At 37.4% G+C, this 10,192-nt stretch overlaps 1 protein-coding gene across 3 annotated transcripts; it reads right to left on the bottom strand.

The window, feature by feature from the left end:
- Positions 1-648: 648 nt before the first annotated feature.
- On the bottom strand, positions 649-9,482 carry LOC113740414 (uncharacterized). Of its 3 annotated transcripts, none has more exons than XM_072046201.1 (7): positions 9,266-9,482; positions 4,228-8,128; positions 4,057-4,138; positions 3,855-3,921; positions 2,436-2,621; positions 2,200-2,260; positions 649-1,543 (listed from the first exon to the last, which is right to left on the bottom strand). In XM_072046201.1, exons 2-7 carry the CDS (start codon positions 5,759-5,761, stop codon positions 1,179-1,181), a joined length of 2,295 nt encoding a protein of 764 aa, XP_071902302.1. In that variant the 5' UTR covers positions 5,762-8,128; positions 9,266-9,482; the 3' UTR covers positions 649-1,178. The 3 variants fall into 3 exon arrangements, with proteins under 3 accessions (XP_071902302.1, XP_027123840.1, XP_027123842.1); XM_027268039.2 differs by having other exon boundaries at positions 4,228-5,820; positions 9,266-9,479; XM_027268041.2 differs by having other exon boundaries at positions 649-1,540; positions 4,228-5,820; positions 9,266-9,477.
- Positions 9,483-10,192: the final 710 nt, after the last annotated feature.

The raw sequence follows: 10,192 nt of genomic DNA, 5'->3' as shown, positions 1-10,192 counted from the left end.
AAAATATTTGTTAATCACAGATGTGGGCTCATACTAGTTTTGTAATGGCAATAATTTTTTTCCGTCTATAATGTCGACTGTGGACCCAATGAATATATAATAAAAAAAATACTTAAGTACTTTAAAATACAAGAAGGCATGTCAAACACTGACTCTTGACCACTTAATCACAGCCTTGATGATGGTAAAGGCACATGCAATCATATGCTAAGTATCTTTTTCGCGTTTTTAGATCTGGTAGAGAGACAAGCAAACAAGATCATTATGAAGAATATAGATAGAAGCTCCAGAACCATATTATACATTGGTATAGGCTTGCCAAAACCAGGACAACCCTCACTAAAGAGGATGATTTTGACACTGAAGAGGAAAGTCAGAAGTATGGTTTAGGTTGCATGGGGAAAGTGTCTGCTACTTTCTTTGCAATTCATGCTGTTTAGCTGGTCTCTCAAAGGGCTGAAAAAAGACTTTTCCAAAGCTGAACTATTGAAGGCTGCTATGCTTTTTCCATTCTGATGACCTTGATATCCAGCCTGGTTTAGTATAGGCTTGAGTAACTCCCAAGAAGGGAAACAACCTTTCAATTCTGAATTAGCACAAACATTATGGAAGTATGGATCTAGGCCGAACAAACCAAGCCCGCGCCCAAATAACAAACACTGCATACTGTTTCTTTTCTTTCCTTTTTTAAATTATACGGTGCATGATGCTAAATGTACAAAAGCGGTGTTTTGTTTACACTAGATTACAAGCTTTCATGTCATCTCCACTAGTATTAAATGGTGTTGAATGAAAAAGAGAAGGCAGCTATAAAAGCCCACAGGAGCAGCAGAGCGAAAACAAAAACTGCATCTTCACAATAAGCTTATCATCCAAAATAAGCGATCCATATGGCCGAAGTGCAAAATGGCCAATATACAGCAGAAGTATCTATCATCAAAACTAATTTGTCTTAAACTGACTTGCCTGAGATCGAATGTCCAAGTAATTTCTTTGCTGCGTACCTTCTGCCTTGGACTGAAAGCAAAACAAGGAAATCCATCAGGATTATCACATCCAAATATTTCTGGTTTGCCCAATATTCACATGCCAGCAAAATTGAAGTTATGTTGCAACTGTTAGATATCTTGCACCATTTGGATCCAAAAACGACTAGCAGTATCAAATCTGACAGCCAATTATCTATTTGCTTGCCAGTGATAATTTTCTCTTGAATATGTATTAGGAGTATCTCTTGCTCGCCAGTGATAATTTTCTCTTGAATATCTATTCAGAGTATCTCTTGCTCGCCAGTGATAATGTTCTCTTGAATATCTATCAGGAGTATCTCTTGCTCGCCAGTGATAATTTTCTCTTGAATATCTGTAATGAATATCTCTGGATGTTGATGACATTGCTTCAATAACCTTAAGATAGAAACGCCAGGATAAATTTTTCTCCGTGATGGGTCGCTGACCAAAAGGATTTTCCTCTACATACTTCTGTACATTTTCAGCATTGCCTAGTCCTTCCAGATAGACTCGCAAAGCACCTCCAGGTCCTGCTACAGATTTACATTAAGAAATTTCTGACTTTTCATACAGGAAGCAGAAAATGCACATCAGAAAGAGAGAGAGAGATAGATCAAAGACATTCTATACGAATATGGCTATATCTGAAAGTCACACAAGGAAACATCTGCCCAAAAAATAAAGCACCATGAAGAAGATCCCAACAGGACCCCATAAGTGGAGACATACCCTGGAACATAACATGGTCTGGTGTTGTACAAAAATCAATAGAGATGTGTTCAACAATTACAGCTAAAGAATAACTTTACTTTTCATGCTTTGAATAATTCTGCAAGAGAAGGGCTAGAGAGCACCTTACCAAATAGGTGTTTCATGCAACAACTCAATTCCAAGCAATTGAGCCATGGTTTCACATACTTGAGATTCTCCTCAAATTAGCAAGTAGCTTAGGAAAGATGGATGCCAAATTAAGTCAAAGAAACCAAAAGGACACCTTAAAATTCATTAGAAAATCAGATGATGCCAAATGGAATGAGGTGAATAGCATCTTGGCCACTCCATGGTGATAGACAATTTGAGATGGAATTGCACGCCCACAACTAAGGCCACTAAAATTTTAGTGAACCCTGACCAAGCAACTCACATAATGAGGTTAAAGAAAGAGAATGGTTAGAAGTGAGAATTTTACCTAATGAATTATCATCCTCATCTGAATATTGATATGAGTGGGGAAAGATAGCTGTATGTGGCTGAAAATGAAACGAACAAACAGCCAATTTAGACATAGTTGCCCTATTAACAAACAATTTGAATACCAAAAAGAAGGGGGAAAAAACAACAACAAACAAAAAGAGGCTCAATTTTTTTCAGTTTAAATCATCTAAGATATGATGTTGGTAGAGACATATTGATTTTGAACTTAACTGGATTCCCTAAGGCCTTATGCGGAGAGTCATCTATCAAAAGCGTGTTTGTTTCATTGTATTCTCCTCTTTCCCAGGGTAGATTTCGTTCATACTTCTCCCATAATTTCTTAAGTTTCTTCACTAGGAGAGGCTTTTCTCTGTTCTCAACGGTGTTGAAACCAGTCTCAGTACAATGATATTGATCCTGAAGAAGCCAAAAGCTATCAAGCAAATAATCATGGGCAGCAAGAAAATCTGAAAGGCAAGACCCAATACATCCAACTTCATACAACATTAAAACCCTATGACTCTACGTATAACACGAGTAGAAAATACTATCTAACGTAATTGTTCTATTAGCACTTCAATATACACAAGTTTTTATAGAAGAATTGAAAGCATCAATCAGAACCTCGACCTCTCAAGCAAGGCGTTCTTAAATCATTCCAAGCATATAGCTCACCTTTTAACGAGTCTGAGGGATGCACCATATACAACTCAATGGAATGTAAATTGGCAATGCCAAATGACTTATTTCATGACATCCAGAGGTTGAGAAGAAAATCTGCCAATTAAGCCAAGTATACTCGCCTAACAAGGACCACATACAAATGCAGCAAATTGTGTAAAACTCTCAACAATTGTTAACTTAAGAATTAAAGGGAAATCAGTTGCACCTCACTAATTGAAGAACACAAATGATATAGAGATTCTAATTTAACTTGTCCATTGCCCATAAAATAGCTGGCTCACTTTGCTCAACCCTCATAAAGGAGAGCAAGCTAAAGAAAATAATTGCATGGGTTGCCATAGGCCCCGAACTTGAGTTAGAATGAATTCTAAAATGCAATCACCAAAACCAGATAGATATGCATTATCAAAACCATTAACACAATATCAAGATAATCATTCAACAAGTATTTTTTAGCAACCAGGGGTATTCTGGGGTTCAACTAAATGTATTACATGCTAGCAAGCCTATCATATCTAACAAAAAAAGGATATCTTCTTAGTCAAACAGTGAAAGATCAAAATGTTTTAAATTGATGAGAACAAGAAAAAAAACTTAAACCCACATGTTGTGGGAAAAAAAAATATGAAATTCATAAATGAGGTACTTGATAGAGGTGCTATTTGAGGAACATGAGTTTCTGATGCTGTAGTGTAACCCTGCCCCTGAGATGCATGTGGGACAACAACTTTTTAAATATGTAATTTTGATATACTTGAGGGAAGACAGAATTCTACCGTGCTCATTTACTACCCAGTAAATGCATTTACATACACAGATTTGCAAAATAAACACAAAGTAAAGGGCTCTAAACACTAAAAAATAGTAAAATTTAGTATGTATTCAACCTTAAGACTCTCTCTCTCTCTCTCAAGCACAACAAACGATCTGACAGTAAAGTAGATAATGTATGTAAAAAAGACTTACCCAACAAAAGAGTAACTTCTTCTTAGCATCCCCCATGAGAAAATCAAGAATTAACTCTACATTTCGCCTGTAATATATGAATGGTCAGAATGGTCAACAACCTAATAGTACACCTCAAGGAAAATAAAAAGCCTCCACTGGGAAAGAATTGATGCAGAAATGCATTAAGTAAAAAAAAAGTAAAAGAAAAGTGGAGGAGTACTTCGTTCTTGATGACCAGATACCAACGCTGAATCTTGTAAAGCAGAATTGCAAAAAGTCATCACAAAATGGCCTCTTGAAAACTGATAAAAAAGGATTACAAGTCAGAAGTCTTACCAGAATCCATTTTAACAATGGATAGGCAAGAAACTAATCTTAACTTAATTCTAACCTGCTTTCCCTGATATTATTGCATCAGGCATACATCTATGTGGTACACGAACAATATCAGCCAGCAGCCCATTTATATCAAGGACGAGAAGCTTTTTTCCGTAACTGCCAATCAGAGATCTTCCGAGTGAATTATTCATGTAATTGTCAACCTGGGTGGTAGCATACCTCGAATTGCTCAGATCTGATAGTGATGGAAGTGAGTGTTTATCCACATATTCATCGGAGACTATCTTTCCAGATTCGTCATCAATTTCTTTAGCCACATGTGATATTCTTGAATCACCCTGCGTACCCATGACGTGATCAGGCTTTACCCTCTCACACTGCTCAAAATGTTGTTCAGCACTGTGTACTAAAGGCACATCCTTATTCAGACAACCTTCAGTTGTTTTTCTCTTACAATTATCTATGTCCATACGTCTCTCGTTCTCCATCCCTAGGCTTTCAACATCTGTATAGCCATCATCAACTTTGTCCAGTAGAAGATCTTCCAAAACTCCTTCAACCAACTTCTTTTCATTCAAATCCTTGCTACAGCCACCTGAATACATTTGAACTGCATGATCTGAAAAAGATTTTTTCATGTTCTCTTCTGCTAAAGAGCCAGTATCCTCCTGGAAGGACTTTGAGTCAACCACAGGGTAATCATAGACTTTTTTCCTTTTCCTGGAATAAGTCTTGACTACTTCTCTTATTTGACAAGTTCTTTGGCAGGTTTTCTGAAACTTCATTTCTGATGAATCATTAGTAACCCCCTCATCATCATCATGACTCTCCAGCAAACTGCTCTCAACCTTAATCTTGCCCGCAGAGACGGGTATCCCATCTGAATTAAGAGGATGAAGACACTTTTCTGATTTCAAGGTAGCTCTACAACTTCTAGCTTCAACTTTCACAGAAATATCAGCACTCTCAGAAAGGATATGCTTCTTACATTCCTCAGTTGCTTCTTTCCTCCCCCCAGATAAACAATAACCTGCAACATTGTTCTTCATTTCTGAATCTTCTGTTGGGATAGACTTAACTGATACGGGAAATACATCTTCATCAACAGGACTGCCAGTCATGAGATTAGAAATTTCTGATTGCACAGTCTTCTCATCAGTCTCCATAGTGTACCTCCTTTTCTGTTTACTTCTTCCTTCATTGGGTATCAACTCTGAAACTCGACCAGAACTGATATTGTCCATAGCACATGCAGAAACATTGCTTAGGATCCCAGAATTATTGGTCATATTGTCCACCCGGTGATCAAGGTTTACAGCATTAGGGTGCCTTGTGGTATGCTTGTCCCTCTTTTTCTTTCCCTGCCCTGAATTCACTTTAGCAGCAGGTTTTGGACACTGGCCTCTGTCTACACCAATTCTATCACATAAAGGAGTAGCAGAGCTGTCTATCAATTTAGTTTCAGCCTGCAATTTCTCCCAGGGCCTTCTTTCTAGCAGATTATTCGTGGCACTGTTATTTGCAGCCAATGCCAAAACGCAATTATTAGTGTCCCCCGTGGTTTCTTGCGTTTCCGTACAGTGCATTGGCTACAAACTGCAAAATTTAGAATCAGGAGCTCCAGCCAATCAATCCACAAGCAGACCTATTAATGATCAGGGGTAACATTACAGCATCAGGCATGTTAAGCATCGATGGTCTTATCTTAAATGGGTAATAAAATTGTTCTGAGAGCATCAGGACTGCTACCATCAATAGTCAAATCACAATTGGACAATAAAATTTCTCGTAGAGAGATATTTTTATGAATGGTCAATCTATCCAAAGAAAACAATCAAAACTCAACCAGAACACGTATCATTTCTGACAGCCACAAAAAAAGTCAGTGAACCCATTACCATCACTGAACTACTGGTCCAAAATATGCATCAATACAACCTACTGGTTGCATAACATTATACAGTGAGGCAACTAATGCAACAAATCTGATAATCACCTCCCTTCTTCCAATTCTTCTCAGAGAGTAACCAGGACCAATTTAGTCTCACCATCACGACCCAATTGTACACTTCAAAATTTGCCATTGCTACCTCAGTATGGAGATTGATCAGTGTCAGAGTCACAAACCTGATCATCCCCTTGGGTCAGTTACTGATCATTGCATTGATAATCTACAGCCTGACCAATTACCTAATCAGACACCTACCTGAATAACATCTTTCTTACATTGCTTAAGAAGAAAAGAAGTACACAGACAAGAACGATGAAGGAGAAAGTATGTGCAAATGGAAGGAGAAAGTATGTGCAAATGGAAAGAGAAAGGCTAAAGGATAAACAGCAATCCTGGAGCTAGAAAGACAGAGTTGATAATTCTTGAAAAATTTCACATAGTTGCATGATCGGTTGATCTAGCCCGTATTACATGTTACAAATTGCATCAATATCACAGACTAGTCTTAATAAGTATTTCATCATCCCCTGATGCCCGAGAAAATCGAGTTATTCCACAAGAAAGTCTACAAGCTCATAATGAAGGGAATGATTGTGCTGCTTAGGATAAAGATATGGTCCATCAGGCTAGTAAAATAGGGTCCTGAACTAGCTGCAGCTAGTGATGGTTAATGTTTACCAAGCAGAAAACCTTGTAAACATGTTTTTAAGATGTATATGAAGCATTAAAGTTCTTCAGAAAATCATTTGTATGTTATGTCTGTTTCTGATCTGCTTCCCCACAAAATTTATCAGATTATTTCGTAAGGGCCTTTTTCTTGAGACTTGGGAAAAAGAAGTGAAGTTTTCATCAGTATTTCCTTTTCTGGTTGAATTAAGAATGTGAAAGTGAAAGGAAACATATAGCTGTTTAATTCAACTAATTCCACAACTAGATATTGGCATCAATAGACTGCCAAAACACCTTCATCTGCGAAACCAGGAACCCAAATCTCCTCTTAAGTTTCAATAGTTAACTATATATAGCAACAAATGGATCACAGTTGTGACAAACTGGAACTACAAATGCCTCCACAGTGGTGAAATAATTTGACTCACAGTTTGCTTCCTCAGTTTTCTGGTTTTCGATGTGCCTCAAAAACCTTACTGCTATAGCCAGGGTGTGCTGATAATTTCATCTTGGAAGTTGATGGGATTCTCAAAACTCAGAAGAGACATACTGAAACATCATCTGATAATGAGACTGAAGATGGCTTAACTGGCAACAAGGCAAAACTTGTGTATGGTGGAAATTCTAGTGCATGATTCCAGTATGAGAGCGAGTCTAAAGTGGAGAACCAAGGAAAAGGAGAGCAGATAATGGAGTACTAACAAAATCGAGCTTGGACTATGATGCAATTGGAGGCCATGGGAGAGAAGGTAGCTGGAGGTGAAAAATGAGGTGACTAAGTGAGATTTTCGCATTCAGAGATGTCCTTTACAACTAACCTTTCACTAGGCAATTGCGTAGTAACCAAGAGAATAAGTTTTAGCTCAGTGATATCATTTTTCTTCATCATAAGTTTGCAGCTTGGTTCTCACCATTCCTTTCACCTGTACCGTTATTACCTTACCAACCACCTTCGTATATGGAGGACTTAAATCCTATACAAAATGGTGCAAACAAATCTTAATAAACTAACTCATTCCAGCAACAAAATTGATCCTAACTTAAATATGCCCAATCTATTTCATTATGTTAAGCTGCACCTATTTGTTTATCCTTACCCACAAAAAAGGCATGTCTCGGTTACATAACTAACCACTAATCCCAACCAGTCCCTCAAAAAACTTTTAGTATAACCTGCAGAAAGTTTCTGATTCAAATGGAAAAGTCCCAGCAGAGAATAAAGTACAGCCTTCTTTGTAACTCTAGATGTTTTGTCTCAAGAAATAGGGGTGTCTCAGTCACTTAACCCACAACCAACCCCACCCAGTCCTCAAAAAACTTTCCATAAAAGAACCTGCAGTAAGTGCAAAAATTTTCAGAGTCCAATGGAAAAGTCCAGCAGTAAATAAAACTACAGCCTTCTTTCCTAACTCTAGATGTTTAGTCTCCATATAATACAATTTATGACAGATATGTAAGACCGAAGGCATATGCTTTGAAAACCGATAAGCATTTGAAGCTATGTATAGTCAACACCGGGATTTTGACCCAGCATTCTGCATTAACTAGTATTACACATGAAAATTATGTGTTGAACCAGTCAATAATTTCTCCGAATTTAACCAAGTATAGAAGAAAGAAGAATTCCAATTGCTCTAGTTTCCTTCTTTGAATTCTTCAACATGAACTACAGAATAACAAGAACTCCAAGAGCTTAAACTGAATTCATTTCAAATGTCATTTTCACTCCAGTTTACAAATGGCCTTCACATGGGATCTTAACAGCCTCGTTAATTTCTGGACATACCAAGGAAAAAAATGGAAGGATTACATTCTTTCATTTAGTTCCACCCAATAAGCTCAAGAAGCTTGTAATAGATGAACTCTTCAGATTTTTTTTTTTTTAATCTTTCTATTTCAACTATTTTTCAGTCTACTTAAAGTCATCATGGATTTGACTCACGGACATATTCATTTAAAAGATAACTGATTCAATTGCCGCATTAGACACATTACACATCTGGATCACACATGAATAAGTAGCTAGCTTCCTTTGCCAAGAAATTTGTCACAAATTGCACTTAAAAAAAAAAAAAAAAAGAAACAGTATACTGGCTACTATTAGGCCCAGTGGGCATATTACTACAATCGACGCCTTTACAATCAGCTCCATAACAGAAAATAATTGACGATTAATGTTTCCAGCAGACAAAACAGAAGGCGCCCAACTCCAATTGGAACAAAAAATCCGGTGTTTTAATATACATAAAAGAATGAACACTATTTGCAGAATAAATAAAGCAATCAACTAAAACAACGACAAAAGAGAAAAACCCACAAATCATATAGGCAAAATACGAATGAAGTTCAAAATCCTTAATTTAGACACAGCTCCAAAATTGCAAATAAAGAAATGGGCAGTTCCAATCTTCAACAGAAACACAAATAAAAAAAGAAAGAAAGAGATGGATAGAAGTTATATTTCACATACCAGGAAGGAAATTGATGAAGAAACACACTGTATTCAACCAAATTCCAGATTGAATCGGCACCCTCTTATTACTTTGGTAGCAGATTTTGAATTTTCGTGACTGAAAGACAAACGGCCACTGTTTTTATACGTGGGAGGAAAGAAGGCAAAAGGTCAGCAGAAGCCAAAACGGGTCGGGTTAAATTCTATGGAGTCTACTCGCTGCCATTGGTTATCGGTCTATATGGGCCGCAGTGGTTTTAGATCGGACACAGATTGGTCAGTTTGGCAATTTTTTTTTTTGCTTATTTTTACTAGATTTCTCAAACCGTGATTAAACTCTAAAAATACTTTAAAATTTTTAAAATGCACAGTTCAAAACAGCCAAAAACATACATTCATGTCTCCTTTCTGGATACGGGGCAGGACGACCGCTCTTGAACGGTCCTCTCACAAGCAAAAACATGAGGAGAAAAATGATCCACGTCAGGAAAGCTTAAGAAAGGGTAAAAACGACGCCGTTCGAAATAAAAAAATTTCTGATTCCAAATGGAATCAGACGGAGCAAACGGTAGAGTTCAAAATTTGAAAGCAAGTTGAAATTTTGAATGACCCGCAGAAAACAAAATTGAGGGAAGAGTCTTGGCGTGCTCCGTCTGAAGGTAGGGTGTTGACAGAAACTCGTATCTTAGTTTTCTTTTCTCAGAAAACCTAGTCCCTTTTCTCAGTTTCCGTTCAAGAAACTTACCGAGAAACTGAGAAGAGACTTCGGCTACTGGGTCAACAAATGTTGTATCCATTTTAAACGCTTACAAGGTAGGCGGCAAGGTTGAAGCAAACAGAGGAAATTCTTGTCCTTCAACTTAATAGCAGAAGCAGCTGCGCTCTCTGAGTTTGGTGAAACGTAGAGCGTATTAGCAGACTAAGGTAACGTGACTGAACCATGTA

This window comes from Coffea arabica, chromosome 4c (genome assembly GCF_036785885.1).
Source record: "Coffea arabica cultivar ET-39 chromosome 4c, Coffea Arabica ET-39 HiFi, whole genome shotgun sequence".
NCBI lineage: Eukaryota > Viridiplantae > Streptophyta > Magnoliopsida > Gentianales > Rubiaceae > Coffea > Coffea arabica.
The sequence above is the reverse complement of the archived record's forward strand: the minus strand, read 5'-3'. Positions and strand labels throughout refer to the sequence as shown.

What these genes read in the sequence shown, in the direction of transcription:
- LOC113740414 (XM_072046201.1), bottom strand. Translation starts at nt 5,761, where the DNA reads ATGCACTGTACGGAAACGCAAGAAACCACGGGGGACACTAATAATTGC. An exon ending in ATAAGGCCTTAGGGAATCCA is followed by an intron (nt 2,261 to 2,435) that starts GTTAAGTTCAAA and finishes TTTCATTTTCAG; the next exon opens with CCACATACAGCTATCTTTCC. An exon ending in TGAGGATGATAATTCATTAG is followed by an intron (nt 1,544 to 2,199) that starts GTAAAATTCTCA and finishes GTAAATCTGTAG; the next exon opens with CAGGACCTGGAGGTGCTTTG.